The 22,574-nt window shown below is 38.4% G+C and overlaps 1 protein-coding gene across 4 annotated transcripts in view; it reads left to right on the top strand.

The window, feature by feature from the left end:
* KCNMA1 (potassium calcium-activated channel subfamily M alpha 1) overlaps positions 1–22,574 on the top strand; it is a 1,372,671-nt gene that overhangs the window by 1,065,732 nt on the left and 284,365 nt on the right. For 2 of the 4 annotated variants that reach the window (XM_033940852.1, XM_033940853.1), the window contains exon 19: positions 5,914–6,204. The exons of the other annotated variants lie outside the window; for them this stretch is intronic. In XM_033940852.1, the coding sequence (XP_033796743.1) occupies positions 5,914–6,204 (291 nt within the window). The remainder of the gene's footprint in view (positions 1–5,913; positions 6,205–22,574) is intronic. 4 annotated transcript variants of the gene reach the window in all.

The raw sequence follows: 22,574 nt of genomic DNA on the forward strand, positions 1-22,574 counted from the left end.
AGGTAAATCGTGCCAAACGAACCTGATTGAATTTTTTGATTGGGTGATCAGAGAGCTGGATCGAGGACATATGCTAGATGTAATTTACTTGGATTTCAGCAAAGCCTTTGATACAGTTCCTCATAGGAGGCTGTTGAACAAACTTGAACGGCTGAAGTTAGGACCCAAAGTGGTGAACTGGGTCAGAAACTGGCTGTCAGACAGACGCCAGAGGGTAGTGGTTAATGGAAGTCGCTCGAAGGAAGGAAAGGTGACTAGTAGAGTCCCTCAGGGTTTGGTGCTGGGGCCAATCCTGTTCAATATGTTTGTGAGTGACATTGCTGAAGGGTTAGAAGGAAAAGTATGCCTTTTTGCAGATGATACCAAGATTTGTAACAGAGTAGACACCGAAGAGGGAGTGGAAAATATGAAAAAGGATCTGCAAAAGTTAGAGGAATGATCTAATGCCTGGCAACTAAAATTCAATGCAAAGAAATGCAGAGTAATGCATTTGGGGATTAATAATAGGAAGGAACCGTATATGCTGGGAGGAGAGAAGCTGATATGCACGGACGGGGAGAGGGACCTTGGGGTTATAGTGTCTGAAGATCTAAAGACGAAAAAACAGTGTGACAAGGCAGTGGCTGCTGCCAGAAGGATGCTGGGCTGTATAAAGAGAGGCATAGTCAGTAGAAGGAAGAAGGTGTTGATGCCCCTGTACAGGTGAGGCCCCACTTGGAGTATTGTGTTCAGTTTTGGAGACCGTATCTGGCGAAAGACGTAAGAAGACTTGAGGCGGTCCAGAGGAGGGCGACGAAAATGATAGGAGGCTTGCGCCAGAAGACGTATGAGGAGAGACTGGAAACCCTGAATATGTATACCCTAGAGGAAAGGAGAGACAGGGGAGATATGATTCAGACTTTCAAATACTTGAAGGGTATTAACGTAGAACAAAATCTTTTCCAGAGAAAGGAAAATGATAAAACCAGAGGACATAATTTGAGGTTGAGGGGTGGTAGATTCAGGGGCAATGTTAGGAAATTATATTTTACAGAGAGGGTAGTGGATGCCTGGAATGCGCTCCCGAGAGAGGTGGTGGAGAGTAAAACTGTGACTGAGTTCAAAGAAGCGTGAGATGAACACAGAAGATTTAGAATCAGAAAATAATATTAAATATTGAACTAGGCCAGTACTGGGCAGACTTGTACGGTCTGTGTCTGTGTATGGCCATTTGGTGGAGGATGGGCTGGGGAGGGCTTCAATGGCTGGGAGGGTGTAGATGGGCTGGAGTAAGTCTTAACAGAGATTTCAGCAGTTGGAACCCAAGCACAGTACCGGGAAAAGCTTTGGATTCTTGCCAGAAATAGCTAAGAAGTAAACAAATTTAAATTGAATCAGGTTGGGCAGACTGGATGGACCATTCAGGTCTTTATCTGCCGTCATCTACTATGTTACTATGTTTCATATGTTAAATTTGACAAAAGTTATGGATGATCCAGCCTTCTCTGTATCCTTAGATGCAGAGAAGGCCTTTGATCGTGTTGAGTGGACTTTCATGTATCAAGCAATGGATTGTTTTGGTATCGGTTCTGGATTTATTCAAATGATTCAAACCTTGAATAGTTTCCCCTTCTGCCAGATTATACATTAATAATAATTTTTCTGAACATTTCTGTCTGGAGAGGGGAGTTAGACAAGGGTGTCCATTATATCCTTTGTTTTTTTGATATTGTTTTGGAACCCCTGTTATTGGCTATTCAGCAGGCAAAGGAGATTCAGGTTATTCCTTATGCAGGTTGGGAATATAAAGTCTCTGCGTATGCAGATGATATTTTGCTTCATTTGAGGAATCACAAATCTACTATTCTGCATTTACTGGATTTGATTGACCGATTTGGTAAATTTTCAGGTTATAAAATAAATTGGAGTAAATTGGAGGTTCTTCCATTGAATGTGCATTGCACAAAAGGATTATTTGATTCATTCCCCTTTCTTTGGAAGGAAGAGGGTATAAAATATTTAGGTATTTGGATAAAAAGTACATTGGAAGAAATGATGAAAGTAAATGAAAAATCCTTATTGCTAAAGGTCTCAGAAATGTGTGAGCAATGGAACTCATTACATTTGTCTTGGTGGGGGAGAGTACAAACTGTCAAGATGATGATCCTGCCTGTAGTTTGTTACCAAATGGGTATGTTGCCGGTTTATTTTCAGGGGTCCTTTTACAGAAAAATAAATAGTATTCTCTCTAAATTTATTTGGCTGGGGAAAACTGTGAGAATTGCATTATTATCTTTACAAATGCCATTTGAGGAGGGTGGGGTAAATTTTCCTAATTTTTATAGGTACCATCAAACCTATATTATGCATCAGGATATGTATTGGGTCCTCCCCGAGCTTATGGAAAATTTGCTAGATTGGTTGGAATGGCAACTCCTATCTCCAATGAGACTAAGTCATGTTCAAGTATCAAGTTTCCAAGTTAATATAAGGATAATAGGATTTTACTAGGCACATGGCAGACATTGAAATATATAAATAATTTGACACCTATTCTAATACTTAAATCCACCTGTCAGTCCCTCTGGCTAAACTCTAAGATTCAAATTGGCGGATTTAAGGTCATCTGGAAGCATTGGTTGAAGGCAGGTATACGCACTTTGGAGGATGTAATATCTGATGGTAAGCTGCTTGACTTTTCACAATTGCAACACAAATTTGGCCTTAATAAATCACAAAATTACAGATGGTTGCAGTTGAAGCAGACTATTCAGGAGGGGTTCCCTGAGTGGAAAAATCTTACAAATCAGTATAGCTTGCCGATTTTATGTTTTCAGGTGGATTTCTTGGTGCACCAGGCCGCTAAGTGGTATAAATTAATATCTGGATTTTTGAATAAAAAAACAAAAACTGGTCTTTGTGACATTTGGAGCATTGAGATAAAGCATCAGATTACTGTATCTCAATGGCCACGAATTTGGGCTTGGAGGATGAGAGGTACGGTGTCTGTATCTATGAGACAATCTTGGTTTTTCTTATTACATAGAACTTTTTGGACTCCTGTTCGATTACTTAAATTAGATAGTTCCAAGTCTAATAGATGCTGGCATTGTCATCTCAAAGCTGGGACGTTGGATCATTTATTATACTATTGTCCCTTGATACTACAGTTTTGGAGGTCTATTTGGGATCAAGTAAATAATTTATTAGATAATCCAGTGGCTTTATCGTATGATACTATTTTATTTGGTACTCTTATGAGAGCTAAAAGTCAATTATCTGTGAGAAATAATAAGCTACATTTTGTAATGACAGGGGTTGCCATGCAACTCATTTTAAGAAACTGGAAAAACTGGGATAGGTTGAGCTACACATTCTGGTGGGAATCTCTATGTTATACCTTTAAAATGGAGCATTGCATGGCCATACAACGGGAACGTTACAAGAGTTTTATGGATGTTTTGGAGCCTATGGCTAAATTTTGTAAGGAGGAATAAATGAGTTTTATTTTATAGACATGTAAACATATATATCCGGGGGGGGGGGGGGGGGGGAGAAATGGAATGGGAACTTAATTTAGGGATTTCATGAATAGTTTTATTAAGGTTTTATTTTAATTGTATATCAGATGGGATGGTGGGGATAATATAATTGTATGTTGAAGTCTGTAAGTTCCATTGTGCTTGTTTTTAAGTATCCATATTTGTGAATCATTTGAGCACAATTATAGTTGAAAAACTTAATAAAGAATTTTTTAAAAAGTATTCTCAAGATGCACAATGGCATACCTCATGCAAAAAAAAAAAAAAATGCAGATAGAATCTTTCATTGGTGTTGCTTCACCCCCTCTCAGGGCCTTGGAATCTTTGTGCCATTGATTTTCATGCTACATTCCTCTTGTCCCAGTCACTACATTTGAGACTAGACAATAGTAGCTCCTTTGTGACAGGGGAACAGTATGGATGCATGTTCAGGCTGCATTCAGAAGAAGAAATTGAGACAAAGAAGATGGTGAACTAGGGAGACATAGGGAGATGTAGGGCAGAAGCTGGACACAGAAGAAGAGAGAGAGGAGATTCTAGACATAAAAGGAACAGGAAGAGATACAGGAGTGGAAGAGAGAGAGGGTTTGAAGAGGAAGAGAGAAAGCAAGGAAAGAAAGATACTAGATGGAGGAGAGTGAGGCTGAGGAAGATTCTGAACAGAGGAGGAGAAAGAGAGAAATGCTGGAAATGGGGGGGGGGCTAAGTTATTGAAAGGAGAGAGATGCTAAATGGTAGCTAGGATGAAGAAAATAAATTAATGCTGTAGGTAGATGCACTATAAAAGACAGAGATTAAGGACTGGATAATAAGGATGAAGAGTAAAATCTTAGAGGATATAGAGAAAAAAATAATTGGAAGCAGTCAATATTTGAGATGAATGTAGGATAGAAAATGTGAGAGAGAAGTATCAGATGGACTTGAGACCCTAGAAAGAGGGTTAAGAGAAGACAGAGGAAAATAGAAACCAGAGACTGAGACCAATATGATTAGAAAAATAAAATGGGCAGACAACAAAGGTTGTCTGTTTCTGTTTTTAATTTTTGCAGACTTATTCTGTACGCTCTGAGGGTCTATCCATGTTTTAAGTTTGTGACTGTGACCAGGTATTTGGTTAGCATAAAGATTCTATGTAGGAATATTTAGTAATCCCACTTGTCTAGTTTTCATATTAGGTTTATTGATGTTCTAGAGACCTCACCAGATCATGCATATTCATTGAGGAAATCCTGAAATCTGACTGAATTGCAACCCTCAAGGACCAAGGTTCCACTGGCCCCTAATGGCAGTCTTGGAGAATTATTACTAAGGGATTATAACTGCCATAGAAGAAGTTTTTTTTCTTTTATATGGCAATTTGAAACCTTTAGTGGTACCATTTTGAAGAAGGGCTATGCAAGTGGGCTGGCTGTCTAGAAAAAAGCTGATGTGTGGGGTCATTGGACGTCAAAGCAAAAGCTAGCTCCAGGCACCACAATCCCTTCAGCTGTCCCTGTCCGTGACAAATTATTTTACTTAATAATTTGAAGAATAGATTACTGGTGTGCTAAAACTGGCAATAGCAATTTTAGCATGATTTTTAGACTCAGAAATTAGTAGGTTTTAATGCCAAATGTATAAACATAATTAATATGCAGAGATAAAGATTACCATCTGATCCCTCTCTTCCCTCTTTGGTAATATTCTGTAATGCTACATGGACTACAATATCCCTATTCTACCCCCTTGCGGCAATATGACTTTCCCTGTCTCCTGATTTTAATGGGCTAAGCAATCAGGATCATATCTTACCTACTACTGACTTGAATTTCAGTGGAGATCCCATACTGTTTTGTAGTGCACATGCTACTCAAAATTCACAATGACGTTATGTGGAACTAGATCTATATTGAAGACAGGACCAGTAGGAGGTAAGATGCTATCATCCTACTTGTTTATTCTACAAACAGGGGAATGATACCGTGATCTAGAAGAGTGATGGTTTGTTTCCTTGACCTAAAAATGCCCTTTGGAATCCCCTTTCCCATAGCTAAATGTATCCACATTGTGAAGTCCACATATACTGGATAGAGAAATGTAGAGACATTCTTTTTAATTTTCCAATATTGCTTTGAAAATTGTCTTCATTTTTTTCATGATTGTCTTTAATATATTATGAATAATAGCTTAAGTGTTTTTGGATTGTAGAAACTGGAATCTTCATAGGTTGAAGCACCATTTATTTGGTGAACACAACAAAAATCAAATGATACTTTTGATACCAGATAGGTTCCATCATTGGGACAGGTGCCTTCTTCATAATTGCTGTTTTCTTCATCACCAATATAGCTATTAAAACTCATCTACAACATTTTTGGGAAATAATTGATTTGCATTTTTTTTCATTGTTTAGCTGTTAAAACTGGAGCTAGATCAAGTTATCCTAAAGGATCATTTCAGTTCAAGAATGCAACTGCTGTCTCACTGGTTGGTGCCAAAATTGGAGAACTTCCAGAGCCGGTTCCACTTGTTAATAACCGTAAAGGAAGCATCTTTCTATACAACAATCCCTCACTGCTGCATCTTAACTTGTTGAGCTCTGCTAAACGAGGACAATCTACCTGCTGTAGATTGCAACGAGCATGCAGTTTGCCTATAAAATATCGATTCTACCCCAAAAATCTCAGGTTGAACCAAAATCTCTGTAGGTAGACCCTTAGCAAGATGCATAAGGCATGTTTTTTATACTTCTGTTGGAATTCTGTGTAGTGCTAAACTAGTATAATTTTTGTAGAATTCTAAATATGCTTAAAATGGAAATATTAGATTCTTACGTTCCTAATCGTCTTTCTTGTAAATGGGACTGGAAGTCTTGACCATTGCGTTAAAACCCCATTAGTTATGAGGGTTGTAGAGTCCACTGTTTGTTTTTATCTCCACCTCCCATCACTCTGGGATGAGCTCCACAAGCTTCTAGAATGCAATGGCCTTACTCACTGTGCCTGTGAGCTATAGATCTTAGCCTTGAGAGTCTGTATCTTCTCGTAGCCAAAGATGCCCCTGGATGACTGGAATCCTCTGCAGCACCAAAAGCCTCTGACCAGATAATAAAACCCAAAAGTAAAGATTAAACTTGAACAGAACAGACAGGTCCCCTACTCCTCGCTTGTAGGGAGTAATACTGAGTGAGTACAGCTCATCCCAGAGTGATGGGAGGTAGAGTACAAAAACAAACAGTGGGCTCTCTACAACCCTCACAACTAATGGGGGTTTACTCCAATGGTCAAGACTACCAATCTTGTTGCACAAGAAATAGCATTCTAATAGGTTGCCATGTCCATATCCTGAGCACGCTGAAAATAAGGCATTTTGAAAGACTGCCATATCTATTGTTTTGTTTCATTGCCGTGTAAAAACTGAATTTAAAAAGTGCAGTCACTTAGCAACTCAAAATACAAAACGGTGATGTTCTCAAGCTTTCGGGGTCAAGCAGGATAATTTTGGGACTGGAAAGAAGAGGATTAGGACACAGGTTAGTTTAAAAACTAATTCTAGATTATTCTAAAACCGTGTTTAGTAACATCATGTCAAACTCCTCTTGAGTGCTCACTTTTAGACATTATTTATGGTACGCACAGATATTGCAACAGAAGTAATGATTTTACAATTTAAGAGTGAAGATGGCTTTACTAATTATCTGCTAAATATTTACAGATGTTGCTTCTTCAGATGGGTGACTAATAATCTAATTGAGAGATATTTAACTAATGTGTGTAATATTTATTGCTGACTTCTTCATATGTCAACTGTTTTAATTTCCTTATAGGAAAATAACTTTGGATGTGGCTAATTCCAGTCCAGAAAGATATGTCAAAAGTGAAGAGATCAAGGGAAAATTCTTGGGAAAAATATTTATGAATATAAAGTAAACCATTACGGAGCCTATGAACATGTGCTAAATCCTTTCTAGCAGGCATATAAAACAAACATGTGCATTAAAATAACTCTTTAAACACATGGACATTATTTATATAGAGGGGACTTCTTCAACATGTATTTTGTGACCAGAGGTGAGGTAGACAGTAGTGGGGGGGGGGGGGAGGGTGGAAATTTGTGAGGATTTGTGGGGCAAACCAATCTTGATTGACGTTTGGGGAGAATTAAAGATACTTTACTAACAAACCCTTGTGTTATGGACCAGGCAGCATGAAAAATTTCAAGACAAAAGCAATGTATTTATATAGAAAAAAAAGGCTTATCGATTAAAGGAAAGGGTCAATGCTTGAAAAATATGAAATATTGCTCAATACAATAGTAAACAAGAATTCCCAACCAAAACAAATATATGTTACAAAATTATTATTAAATGGATAGACCTCCACCAATAAGATATATCACTCTCAAAGAGAGGAATATAACTTATAAAGAAATATTAATATGGGGATAATTAGCTCGCTTGATTAAAATTTAGCTCTATAATAATAATATATTAAGTTAAAAAGACCAGGATTTAAAGCATTTGCAAACAAACTAGAATTTTATTTCTTACCAAGCAAGATTAAGCATAAAATTAAAATCAAGCAGGTAAAGCAGTTACAGATAGAATCTTTAAGCAAAGATAATAGGATACACTAGATCAGGGCTGCCCAAGTCTGGTCCTTGAGATCTACTGGCAGGCCTGGTTTTCAGGATATCCACAATGAATATGCAAGAGAGATTTGCCTGCACTGCCTTCTTGGTATGCAAATCTCTCTCATGCATATTCATTGTAGATATCCTGAAAACCTGGCCTGCCAGTAGATCTCGAGGACTGGACTTGGGCAGCCCTGCACTAGATAAACCCCCCCTCTTTTACTAAGGTGTGCTAAGCGTTTTAGCGCATGTTTAGCGTGTGCTAAATCTACATGTATGCTAACGCATCCATAGACTAACATGCACGTGTTAGTGTTTAGCATGTGGTTAGCGCATGCTAATATTTAGCACGCACTGAAAAGCATAACGCACCTTAATAAAAGGAGCCCTAAATGTTGCTAAAGCATAAGGATCAATTTATCTGGATTCAAAAAGTTACTCACGATGTGAATAGTCCTTAAAATGGAGAAGAGGACGCATGGCCTAGTTGAGCACATAGCCAGTGAAAAGCACATGGCCATCCCCAGGAGAAAAGAGAGTGTCCAGCAGGTTGGGATCCTTATGTATTTTCTTTATCGTTTCTTTTATGTTTTTGTCTTCATAGAGGATTCCCATGTTTATCAGCTGTAACCATCACACATAATAAGTTCAGTGTTTGAAAACAGAAACATAGAAACATGATGGCAGATAAAGGCCAAATGGCCAATCTAGTCTGCCCATTCGCAGTAACCATTATCTCTTTCTCTCTCCGAGAGATCCCCCATTTTTGAATACATCTCTATTGTGTTTTTGAGCTTTAATGCATAAGGCTCTGCATCAAAAATTTGTAAAATAAGTTCAGTTAATTTAATAATTAGTTCTGGAGTTATTCTGTACACTGTGCAGTGCAGAATTTATACAGAATTCTGCTTTAGCACATAATTTTCTTATTGTGTACAGAATTTGGATGCATTCATTTATTTTTATTTCTTTCTTTCCAATTTACTATAACGCCTTTAACTGACAAGGAGATGCACAGTATAAAAATTCAGATTGAAAGGAACTATAAATGAATGATAGCAAAATAATTCACTCATATCAACACATCAAGGTACAAAGATTCCAACATACAGGGTAGGATCCAGTGGACAACATCTCTGAAGACCCTCAAAATCAGTCCAAGTAAGCCTGGTTGAAAAGACAGGTTTTAATGGTTTTGAAACATTTAATAGAAAGCCCTCCCTGAATTATCAGGGCTAATGAATTCCAAAGGGCAGCTGCAAAAAAAAAAAAAAAAAAAAGCACAGTAACAAGTTGAAGTATGAAGGGGTATATTGGGTATTGTTAAACAGTATAGATAGGTAGATGACCCCATTTGAGAGGCTTTAAAAGTTAAGAGGAGAATCTTATTAGATAGTGGACTAACTATATTGTGTAATCAAAAATTACCTTGTATTTTTTGGATTTAGTGATATTTTGTTTTTCATGATATTTTTTCTTATGTTTTGATTGAGATTGTCAAGATTATAAAATTAATAAATAAATAATTTTTTTTTAAAAGAGGAGAATCTTGCCCCTCCCCCCCTTTTACAAAGCTGCGTTAGGTTTTTTTTTATCGCTGGCCACGGCGGTATTAGCTCCTAGAATTCCTGTGACTGTCAGAACTAATACTGCTGCGGCTGGTGATTTTTTTTTTTTTTTTTAAAAAGCCTAACATGACTTCATAAAAGGGGGCCTTAATTCTGAATTCAACAGGTAGCCAATTATATTTTTTTTTAATCAAGGCGTTACCTGGGCAAACAACTAGAGTGGCAAAGGAGTCAAATAGCACAGTTTGAAGAGTTTTAGTTTCTTCAAAAGAGATTGTGAGATACCCGAATAAACAATGGGGTCCTTTTATTAAGGCGCGCTAACTGATTTAGTGCACGCTAAATTCTAAGGCATCCATTATATCCTTTGGGCATCTTAGCATTTAATGTGCGCTCAATTGGTTAGCACACCTTAATAAAAGGACTCCAATGTTACAATAATCAAGCCTTGTCATAAAAAAGACATGAAGGAAAGAGTGGAAGGAACTATGATCGAAAAGGTTATGTAAAATCCATAACTTGACAGAGAGTCCTGAAAGAACTCAAACATGAAATTGCTGATTTGCTATTAGTGATCTGTAACCTATCACTAAAATTGTCTGTTATACCTGAAGATTGTAAGATAGCTAATGTTACACCGATTTTTAATAAAGGTTCCAGGAGTGATCTGGGGAATTGCAGACTGCTGAGCCTAACTTCAGTGCCAGGAAAATAGTTGAAACTGTTATAAAAAATAAAATTACGAAACACATAGACAAACATGATTTAATGGGAAAGAGTCAGAATGGGTTCAGCTTAAGGAGATCTTGCATCACCAATTTGCTGCATTTCTTTGAAGGTATGTATAAACATGTGAATAAAGGTGAGCCAGTTGACATACTGTATATAGATTTTCAGAAAGTTTTTCACAAAGTCCCTCATGAGAGGCTCCTGAGAAAATTAAAGAGTCATGGTATAGGAGGCTATGTTTTGTTGTGGATTAGGGATTTGTTATTGGACAAAAAAGAAAGGATAGAGTTAAATGGCCATCTTTTTTCTTGATGGAGGAGGGTAAATTGTGGAGTGTCACAGACATCTGTACTGGGACCAATGCTATTTAACATATTTATAAATGATCTGGAAATTGGAATAATGAGTGATGTTAAAGTTGCAGATGGCACTACACTGTTCAAAGTTGTTAAAATGCATGCAGACTGTGAAGAATTTCAGGCAGACCTTAGAAAATTGGAAGATCGGGCATCTAAATGGCACATGAAATTTAATATGGACAAATGTAAAGTGATGCAAATTGGGAAGAATAATCCAAATCATAGTTACCAGATGCTAGGGTCCACCTTAAGGGTCAGTGCCCAAAATCTAGGTTTCATTGTAGACAATACACTGAAACCTTACGCTCAATGTGTTACTATGGTCAAAAAAGCAAACAAGATGATAGGAATTATTAGAAAATGGATGATAAATAAGACTAAGAATGTTATAATGCCTCTGTATTGCTCCATGGTGTGATCTTACCTTGAGTATTATGTTCAGTTCTGAATGCCGTATCTCAAAATGATATAGCGGAATTAGAAAAGGATCAAAGAAGAAAGACTAATTGCGACAAAGTGGTGGCTGTAGCCAGAAGGATGCTGGGCTGTATAGAAAGAGGCATAACCAGCAGAAGAAAGGAGGTGTTGATGCCCCTGTACAATTCATTGGTGAGGACCCACTTGGAATACTATGTTTAGTTTTGGAGGCCGTATCTAGCTAAGGATATAAAAAGACTTGAAGCGGTCCAGAGAATAGTGACAAGAACGGTATGGGGCTTGTGCCAAAAGACGTACATGAAAAGATTGGAAGACCTGAATATGTATTTTCTAGAGGAGAGGATGGAAAGGGGAGATATGATACAGACATTTAAATACTTGAAAGGTATTAATATAGAAACAAATCTTTTCCAGAGAAAGGAAAATGGTAAAACTAGATGGCATGAATTGAGGTTGTGGAGTGGGAGATTTAGGAGTACCGTTAGGAAATTCTTTTTCACAGTGGATGCCTGGAATGCCCTCCTGAGGGAGGTAGTGGAGATGAAAGCGGTGACGGAATTGGGATAAACACAGATCTCTAATTAGAAAATAAATGGTATCAAACAAACTAAGGCTGGTACTGGGCATCCCGTACATAGTGAATTAGTTTAGAATGAGCTGAGGAGGGCTTTGAAGAAGCTCCAGTGACAGGATGGTTAAGATAGGCTGAAGAGGGATTCAATGGCAAATCCAGCAGTAGGAACCTAAAGACAGTACCAGGGAGACTTCTATGGTCTATTGCCCAGAAATATTAAAGAAAAGACAATTTAAACATGAATGTATAATGAGTGTGAATGATGGACAGATTGAATGGACTGTTCAGGTCTTTATCTGCTATCATTTGCTATGTTCTATGATAAAGGGGATGGAACTCCTCTCATGAGGAAAGAATAAAGAGGTTAGGGCTCTTAAGCTTGGAAAAGAGATGGCTGAAGGGAGACATGATTGAAGTCTACAAAATCCTGAATGGTGTATCTTAGCCCTGAAGGAGCTCATGCTTCTAGCCGCCATCTCAGATCGTGACATCATTTCCTCCCTGATAATAGTTTTCATGTGTTTGCATTGCATATTAATGCCTTTTGTGCTTCAATTATCAAGGAAAGAATCTCAAAAACTTAAGAATAATTGTAGAGTTCTGTGTTGGGGTATACATGGCAAATTGGTTCAATATAAAAATAAATAGCAATTGAACCCAAGGTCCCAGTCATCTCTTCTTCCAGCTGCAATTGTTGAAAGAACAGTGTGAAGAGTCATGCCTACAGCGAGAAAGTTGGCTTGGTATGTTTATAGCAAGTCTATTCTACAAGCTATGTTGTGCAGTGAAGAGGAACAAGAGAGAAGAGATGCAGTAGAAAAGATGAGATGAGAAGACTCAGCTTGGAGACAGCAAGGTGAGACCCAGGAAAACACCATCTATCAACACAGGCAACTGCACTTACCCAGTTACTTGAATGGAGCTCCTGAGCCTCCTCTTACCTGTACCAAGAGTACAGCAGAGATGAAGCATTTCTGAGCAAGCCCATGGGAGCCATAGAAAGGTTTGTAAAAATGACAACTGAGGCTGTACAATCAGGAGATAAGGGGACATTATATTAGGGATCAGATCAAGAGGGAGCTCATGAGCCAAAATATGAGCTGGATTTTGTTAAATAACATTAAATTAACTGCATAAATAACATTTTAAAGATAATTATGTGGCTACAGATGTATTTCAGACTATTTGTAAGTTCAAATAAATATTACTTAATTTCTACATATTTCAACTGTTATTTGATATTTTGCATAGCTGTTGCTACATCAGGAAAAATACAAACAATACAGATAAGGAACAGAGGCCCCATGTTGTAAAGACATAACCTGAGGACTGAGTTCTTGTCAGGTTAAATTTAAAAAAGTATAAGAAAAACCTGAAGCACCATCCTAAGTTGGATCTATATATTTTTTTCTTTGTAACATAATGTGGTATATCAAAGAAACTCTCCAGCATATGCCTCCATAAAAGGGAAAATAGAGGTTCTAGTAGCATTATCTGTCAGTTTATCACTTGAAGAGTCCAGTGACACACCCACCACATTCTCCAAATTTGAAAGCTATAGGAACATGATAGCAGATAAAGGCCAAATGGCCCATCCATTCTGCCCATCTGCAGCATCCACCATCTCCTCTCCCTAAAAGATCCCAAGTGCCTATCCCACGCTTTCTTAAATTCAGACATAGTCTTTGTCTCCACCACTTCTACTAGGAGACTATGCTACACATCTACCACCCTTTCTGTAAAATAGTATTTCCTTAGATTACTTCTGAGCCTATCACTTTTAAACTTCATCCTATGCATTCTCATTCCAGAGCTTCTTTTCAAATGAGACGTGCCTCGTGTATTTATGCCACATAAGTATTTAAATATCTCTATCATATCTCCCCTCTCCTGCTTTTCCTCCAAAGTATACATATTGAGATCTTTAAGTCTGTTCCCCCATATGCCTTATGACGAAGACCACCAAGCATATTAGTAGCCTTCCTCTGGACCGATTCCATCCTTTTTATATCTTTTTGAAGGTGCAGTCTCCAGAATTGTATACAATATTCTACATGAGGTCTCACCAGAATCTTATATAGGGCACCAATATCTCCATTTTCCTACTGGCCATATAGTTCCCTATGCTACAGTCCTTCTAGCTTTCACTGTCGCTTTTTCAGCTTATTTGGCTAAAAAAGATTCATCTTCTGAAACCTTATTAACAGTTTCTGTTTTAACCTACACATTGATTCACCTCAACCACCTTCAATTTCAAGTGAGGTCTGCAATTGTGAGGACACAGTTTGGGATGATATGAATTGCTCCAACTTGTCAATATATTCTCACAAAATGTGCAAAGTAATTCATGAAAGCTTCTAAGGCTGCTGCTCAACAGAAATAATTGAAACTGCACTTCTGCCATTCTAACATCCAGCAGACCCTTCAGTATCCTCCTGAGCTGAGCAATATGATTCTCAGAATGACGTGTTAGATGGAATTCATTATAAATTGTTGGCACTATACACAAGGTCACAATAACTTTTGTGAACATACCGTAAATAATGAGGTTGTGCTTGTTAAGAGCCGCAAGTCTTCCTTGGTTTAGTCCTGGTTTTAAACTTGCATCTCAGTGCAGTTTGTCACATAATGTCTTTTCTTTTCCCATTACAAAGCAAAGACTACATGTCACTGACATCAGTGAAATAATGGTTAATATAAGAGGTCAGACTTAACCTGTACAAGATGGCCATATTATGCTGACAGCCTTAATTAGAGTAAATTTTTTTTTTTGTAAATCTCCTTGAAAGTAACTTTAAAAGATTTACAGCATTTTGGAGCCATTTACCATCACTTTTGCTGCTACAGTGCAGAAACACACAAGATGAGGATAATGTCAGCACTAAAATACGGTTTTATCATTTTTAAAAGCTATTTTTATCAGGAGAAAGAGAAATTGTAGTGGATTTCACAGCACTGCCCAAATTCTAAATAGGCTCAGAATTTCATTTCTGAAGACATGGGATCTATCTAGGTACATGGGACCTGGATTGGCCACTGTTGGAAATGGGATATTGGGCTTGATGGTCCTTTGGTCTGTCCCAGTATGGTAATTCTTATTTTCTTAAGGACTTTTCTGTTCTCCTCTATCCATTCACACAGGGCCAGATTCAGTAAATGGCGTTCAAACAATGGCATTGGAAAAAATTGATGCTCTCAGCGCTATTCTAAAAAGGATGCTACCAACTGAGCGTCTTGTATAGAATAGTGTATGATGCCATTTCCCATGCCCAACTTCTGGAACAAGGACTTAGGCCTACTAAAACAGGTATAAATCCTGGTATGCATGCTGGGCAGGCATCCTTAATATTTTTTTTCTCAATCCAAGCAATCTAGTTAAATTTGAGAACTCTCCGACAATAACTCCATTAAATAATCCGATGTGAATTCATTTCCAACTACAGAACCTCAGCGACACCACTCCAAGCTCAAACCTTCATTGCCCTAAGTTTTATGTGTCTGATCGTCATTGCTTCTTCACTCATTAGATTTTTCTTTCAATATCTATATATTTCTTTTATATTTCCAACATTTCAAGAACTTTTCAAAAATATACTTAAATTACTTAGCTTAGCAGTTTTGTAGTCTGTAAAGTTATAGCCATGTTTCGTTAAATGCTTTTTCAACGATGCTTCCCAGCATTGCTGGCGCTATCCAGCCTACTCCTTTTCCAAACTAAGATCCCTCATGTTGATTTTGGGTGTGTGGGGTATCGGGGAGGGGGGGTCATTCAGGCAGGAGGGAGTGGGCATCCCTCCTGCTAATTTTGGGTATGGGAGGATTTCTCAGGGAGGAGGGAGGAAGCATCCTGCTGATTGGGGGAGGGAGTCTTCTGCCCACCACAGCTGGCTGAGGTGATCACAGCAGGGCAAATAGCAGCACCTAAATTTATTCACATTCTATAGATGTAAGCGCTATTCTATGAATCACACCTAAGTTTATCCCTCCTTTACAAAGCTGTGTTAGTGTTTTTAGCTCTGTCCACTGCAGTAACAGCTCGGACACTGATAGAATTGCTATGAGTGCCGAGCTGTTACCACCATAAACGGCACTAAAAACACTAGTGCAGCTTTGTAAAGGAAGGGGTTTGAGCATGGCTTTTAGAATAGTACTTTATTGTCCGCCATATACAGTATGGAATATACAATATGGCAATATGGCATTATTCTAATCAAATATTCATTTAATCAATGCAGAAATGTTAGTGCCCGCTTTTTAGAATTACCCATAGTGATTGGAATAAGGAGATTTGACCACATTAAGCCAGTTACACTAGCTTTGCATAGATTCCCCATAGAACAGAGAAAGAAGTTTATTTATATATTATTAAAAAATTATTTTGCATATACCTATGAAGAGTAAAATGTAGCATTCATAATAAAAAGCTCAGGTTTATAATGAACATAAAAGTCCTCATTAACATCACAATTTTAAAATATTACCAGCATTCACAGCCTCACACTAGTCCAGGAATATCAAACTCAATCACATATGGGGCCGAAATCTAAAACATAGGCTAAGTTGTGGGCCAAATTTTTTATTAAAATGCTTAGGGGGGTCCTTTTATTAAGGTACGTTAACTGATTAACCCCCTCTTTTACGAAGATGCACTAAGCTTATTAGTGCACGCTAAATGCTAATGCATGCATTAATCTATGGACACAGCGATTAGCGCACACTTTGATTTAGTGCGCGCTAAATCCACGCTAAAACGCTTAGTGTGCCTTTGTAAAAGAGGGCTTTAGTGTGCACTAAAGATTAGTACACGCTAAATGCGCACCTTAATAAAAGGACCCTTTACTCTTAGTAGAAGTATAGGGTTACAACTTCTCCAACCCCATGCTGGCTCTGTGATGTAAACAAAATAAATAAATAAGACTTTTCCTCTCTCTTTTATGTCCTAGTTCACGCTTGCTGTTTAACACCAGTTCTGGCAGGACACACATTTCAAATCTCACATATTGTAATCACAAAACAGAAAATAAAATTATTTTTTTCTACCTTTTGTTGTCTGGTCATTATTCAAATCATGTTGGTCCAGGGCTCTGGTTGTCTTCTGATAACTCGCTTGCCAGGGTCTCCTGCCCATTTGTCATTTTCTTCTTTCTCCATGCTAACCATCCATCTTCCATCTCTGGCCTCCCCTTCCATTTCTTTTCCCTCCCCCAGAGGTCTGGCATCTTTCCTTTTTATCATCTCCATTCCTGCAGCTGCAGCAATGGACCCCCCCACCATCTCCAGATCCACCACCTCTCCTTTTCTCAACTACCCTTTCATCCAGCATCTCTCCCTCCTTCCCCACTACCCCAGGTCCACATTGCTCCCTTTCTCTTCCCAACTTCCCTCCTATCCAGTATCCACAGCATCCCTTGTGTCCAACTTCTCTCCCTTTCTATTCCTTCCCTCCCTCAATCCCATTGTTCACCATCTCTCTCCATCCTCTGTTTTTAGACCCATTATTTCTTCCCCTCCCCTCACTCAGTCCAGCATATGTACATCTCTTTGGATCCCACCCTCTGTGTACTTCTAGACCAGGGCCTGCCCCCCCTCCCGAAGGCCTGCATGTCCATTCCCCCACTCCCCCAAAGGTCTGCATGTTTTCCTCCTTTTTTCTAGTGTCTTCCAGCTTACTGGTCTCACCTTCAAAGCAGCTTGCAGAGGATTTCCGGTCAGCTGTAACGATCCTAGCAGGCTGCCATCAGCCTCTGCAGCATATTCCCTCTGCCGTGGTCCCACCCCTCCTCTGATGTTCGGGATTGTGGCAAAGAGAACATGCTGCTAAGGCAGCCTACTAGGATCACTACAGCTGACCGGAAATCCTCTGTAGTCTGCTTTGAAGGTGAGATCGGGAAGCCAGGAGAAAGTTGGTGAACAATGAGATGAAGTTAGGCACCTGGATTGGCGTGCCTAGCCGATCTAGGCACCTAACTTAATGGTCCTTTTACTGAGGTGCACTTGTGCATCTTAGCGCACATTAAATGCTAAAGCATGCTAACATGTCCATTATATCCTATGGACACATTAGCATGCGTTTGAATTTAGCGCACGCTAATTTTTAGTGCATGCTAAAATGCACTAGCGCACCTTAATAAAAGGGCCCCTTAATTGGCTTAAATGGTGCTGATAATTGAAAGTGCCATAAAAAAAACCAATTAAAAAAATTAATTAGCTGGTAGGCACCTACCACTTTAAGGTAGGCGCTATACCAAGGCGCTTACCAGCAAATAGGCATGATTAGGAGCAGATTCTAGGCATGTTTGACTTAGGCACACTCATTTAGGTCAAGAAAACGTTGGCCTAAATGGCAGTGTGCCTAAGCTTTCAATACCTACCGGCACCACTAGGTGCAATTCTATAAACGACACCTAGTGGATGACTGACAATTCTGCTCAATTGCACCTAGGAGTTAGGGCCTTCAGGCCTTATGAGGAATGGTGTATCATTTGCAACAGCAAACACAACAACAAAGGTGACCAATTGGTGTTCAGTCTCTTTTTTTTTGCGATGGACTCAACACAATCGTGTTTTGGCCCACAAAGGTCCTGCCTCAGGAGTCCTTTTATAATCAAATCGTACAAAATCCACAAAAATCCACTACATTCTATAGAAAACTGCAGCTCAGTTAACTAGCATCTGCTACTGCCCGTGGATAGACGCTAGTTAACTGAGCTGCAGTTTTCTATAGAATGTGGTGAATTTTTGTGGATTTTTTACGATTTGATTATAAAAAGACTCCTGAGGTAGGCCCTTTGTGGGCCGAAACACGATTGTGTCGAGTCCATCGCAATAAAAAAAGAGACTGAACACCAATTTGTCACCTTTGTTGTTGTGTTTGCTGTTCACTGGTGTGAAGGCAGTTTCTCCTGTTTGTTTCCAAGTATCATTTGCAACAACATAGGAAATTGTATTAATCTACCCCATGCTGTTGCATGTGATTACCAATGAAAGCAAGCAGAAATAAACACATTTTACGTTTTGTATTTTGCCAATAATAGCTGTGCACTATGGGGAAAGAGGGTTATAGTTTATTAAAATTTGCTATACCACCTTTACTAACTGGCAGACCTAGACGGTTTACGCTCTACAATTACAAAAGCGAGAAAGGAACTCCAAAATATGTACAGGAAAGAACCTGACTTTTATTCAAGAATAGATGTCACTGAACACAATAGACAATTGTATTCTCTTACAGTACTTACTGTATATGTTCTGTATTGCCCTTCACCTCACCTAAATTGTCAATGTAAACAAGTTTTGACCTTTCGATTGCCTTGCTATGTTCTTCCTTGTTCAATCGTATGTAATTCATCTATTTGTTGTGAACAGCCTAGAACTCCCTGGGTATGGCGGTATACAAAAAAATAAATTATTATTATTATACGTTTGCAGCTAAGGAGGAGGAGTGAGAAGGATAGAAGCATAAAATGGGCAAAGACAAGTAGGCAGTAGCAGCGATAATGTATGTATTATTAAAAGCTTTGTGAAAAAGCCAAGTTTTTCATACAACCTTAATTTTTTTTAAATGAAGGCTCAGCATGAATTTGAAGTGCAAATGGGCTGTGAAGTAAAAAGCACGGTATCTAGTAGGTTCAAACTGGGCCAATTTGGAGCTGGGGAGGACCAAATGATGATCATTAATAGAACGGATGAGATAGGTTAGCGAATATGGAGTAGTGAGATTTGCCAGATAGTCTGGGAGGCCGAGGCTATAAACCTTGAAGGTGAGAGTTAGCAGTTTGAATTTTATCAGTTAGTCTATAGCAGTGTCTCAAAAACAATTTTAGTTCTAGCACACTAAATGGAGCAAATGTTTTTCGCGGCACATAATTGAAATGATAAAATTACAAAACCAACAAAAAATTAAATTTATTTAAAGTTCTTTGAGCTATGTATAGGTAATTATAACAACAGTGATACTAAAGTAGATAGAATAGAATTGCTAATCAATGCGATGGATGTGCTTGTTTTTGAGTACAAATTAACTCAAAAAGCGGCTCAATAGTCGACAAGCAAACACACATTTCATCATCCACCATCTGCAGTCATTCTCTTTTTTTTCTGATTTAATTTCTGTCAGAGCTGAAAATCCAAGTTCACAAAGATAAGAAGATCCAAATGGTAACAAAACCTTGATTGTTTTGTTGCACAAATTAGGATAATTACTCTATAAAAAATAAAACTAAAATTACTTGCCGTTAGTTTTCAAGGACCAGTCACGTCAAAGAATTATGTTTTTCTGGGCAGTTGTATCCTTAAGCACACAGATGCTCAAAACGTCAACATCAACAGACTCTTGCCTACATGATGTACATGTCATCTGTTGAGTGTATACTTATAAAGGGAATTTTTAAAAATAAAGCAGAATTCTGGAATCTCTCATGGCACACCTGGAATCTCTTTGGAGTATACCACTGTGCCATGGCACACAGTTTGAGAGCACTGGTCTATAGGAAAGTAATCTAATGGCTGGGTTTTTTTGTGGTGTTTATAGGGTGCACTGTTTTATAAAGAGGGCACACTGTTTCCCAACCGTAGAACTATCACACACGTATATGTACAAACTGGTGCATTCATGCACACCTCATCTGAAAAAGAGTGCACTCTCTTTCCACATGGTGTGTGTTATTTCTAAAGACCATAGACTACCATCAATGACTGACAAAACAGCCAAACAGAAAAAAATAAAACAAATATTCCCTTAATTAACATGGGAAATGACATGAATGAATATTTTCTGGCTGCCCATATATAGGTTTTATCATCCACATCTGTGTTTCTTAGAAAAAAACTCATTCTTTAACCAATACAGGTCATTTTCAATGTCTTATTAACAAGTTTTTAAATAATTGCCACATCTATTAAGGTCATAGAGGATGTAAAAAAAAATAACATTAAAAAAAACCCCATAGAATTTAAAAGCTTGGTGAAAAAGCCAAGTCTTTAATACAACCTAAATGAAGGCTCAGCATGAATTTGAAGAGGAAGGGAATTCCAGTGCAAATGGGCTGTGAAGTAAAATGCACGGTGTCTAGTAAGTTCAAGCTGGGCCAGTTTGGAGCTGGGGAGGACCAAATGATGATCATTAATAGAACGGAGGAGACAGGCTGGCGAATATGGAATCCAGCCTCCAAAGGCTTATTGATATTTGGGTTTTCATGGTGGTGCATTCATGTGGATCATCTCAGGCTTCTTGGAAGCGTGATGCTATTATACCTCTGGTGCTTAGGTTGCAGCAGCTGTTATGTGCAGATTAGCCCAGTGGCTTCTTGAAAGCACCAAGTAGTCAAACCACTTCTGTTTTGGTCTGAGCTGCCTTTCATGCAAATTATCCCAATTCTTCATTACCACCCGGTGTGCTTATATCATGCTTCTCCCCCCCCTCCCCCTCCATTATCTGTCTTTTCTATCAATTCCTCAGGTAGGACATTTAAGGAGTACACCACCCTTTCTGTGAAAAAATAAAATAAAATTCCTGGCATTGTTCCTCACGGGTCCTTTTTATGGGGATGACTCATGTCTGGAGAGTTCATGTGCTACAATATCTTTATATTCACCCTATAATCTATTTCACAGCCTGCCAAAATTAAAATGTCCCTTGTCATAACTGATAGTTGGCATTTAGATGTGCTTATTCTTGTTAGCTGCATGTCCTACAGTATTTAGAAATATTTTTTTTTTTTTTTTTTTTTGATGGTGGGATAGAAGGGGGATGGTTTACACTGTAAGTTTTACTTCTTTGTTTTGCCATCTTTGTTTACTGCTTTGTTTTACAATCGAAACAAAAGAATTGACCCTAGGAAATCCACAGAGAAGAAAATCCAAGAGAAACCAAAAAACACCGTGTTGTAACAATGTTCCTGAAATGGACTTTATTGAAAATTTCAAAGTTCCAAAAGTACAATTGAGCCTAGGCTTTGGTTTCAAGCAGCGCTTTTTCCACATACTTGTTACTCCACATATCTTCTACCATAGGGCTTTCAGGGACCCCTGAAGAAGACTATCTTGTCGAAACACGGACCATGTTGGGTCCTATGCTTTCAGCGTATTAGGTCCTTAAGGTTTTTATGTGGATTATTTTATTTTTATGTGGATTGCTCATTTGTACTTTTGGAACTTTGAAATTTTCAATAAAGTCCATTTCAGGAACATCGTCACTCCACAATGTTTTTTTTGGTCTCTCTACTTCTTTATTTTGCCATCTTCCCCACCCTGCTCTCTAAAATCTAAACTTGGATTGTCTGTGGATCAAAGCTGTGAGAATTTATAGTATGGAAACAGGCAAGAAGCACTGTAAATGTAGTAGATAAAGAGTAGTTATGAAGGCCTAGAATAAAAATTCAAGGAGCAAAGGAGGGGACTTTAGTAACTGGCTGTTGATCCATGATCATGGGTATTGATAGTGGCTGAGGGAATATATCAAGAAGAGTAAGTCTCATTGGCTGCTTTGAGAAGGTAGACTAACCAGCTTTCCTATTCATCATTCCTTTATTTAATTCAATGGGTATGAACAGGACCCTAGTTAAAAGATGCTGAACACCTGAGAAACTAGGCACCTAATTTTTAGACAGAAAATCAGCATATCTTAGGTGCTTAAAATTTTAGGCCTGGTATTCACTCTCTAAATATAGGCTCTTAAGCACCTACGGCTAGATATCAGCACTGAGTGCTTAACTTTTCTTTGCTTGTCTTGACTCCATTCACTTTGTAGTAACTTAAATGTAGGCACCTGTTACAT

This window comes from Geotrypetes seraphini, chromosome 4 (genome assembly GCF_902459505.1).
Source record: "Geotrypetes seraphini chromosome 4, aGeoSer1.1, whole genome shotgun sequence".
In the NCBI taxonomy this organism is placed as follows: domain Eukaryota; kingdom Metazoa; phylum Chordata; class Amphibia; order Gymnophiona; family Dermophiidae; genus Geotrypetes; species Geotrypetes seraphini.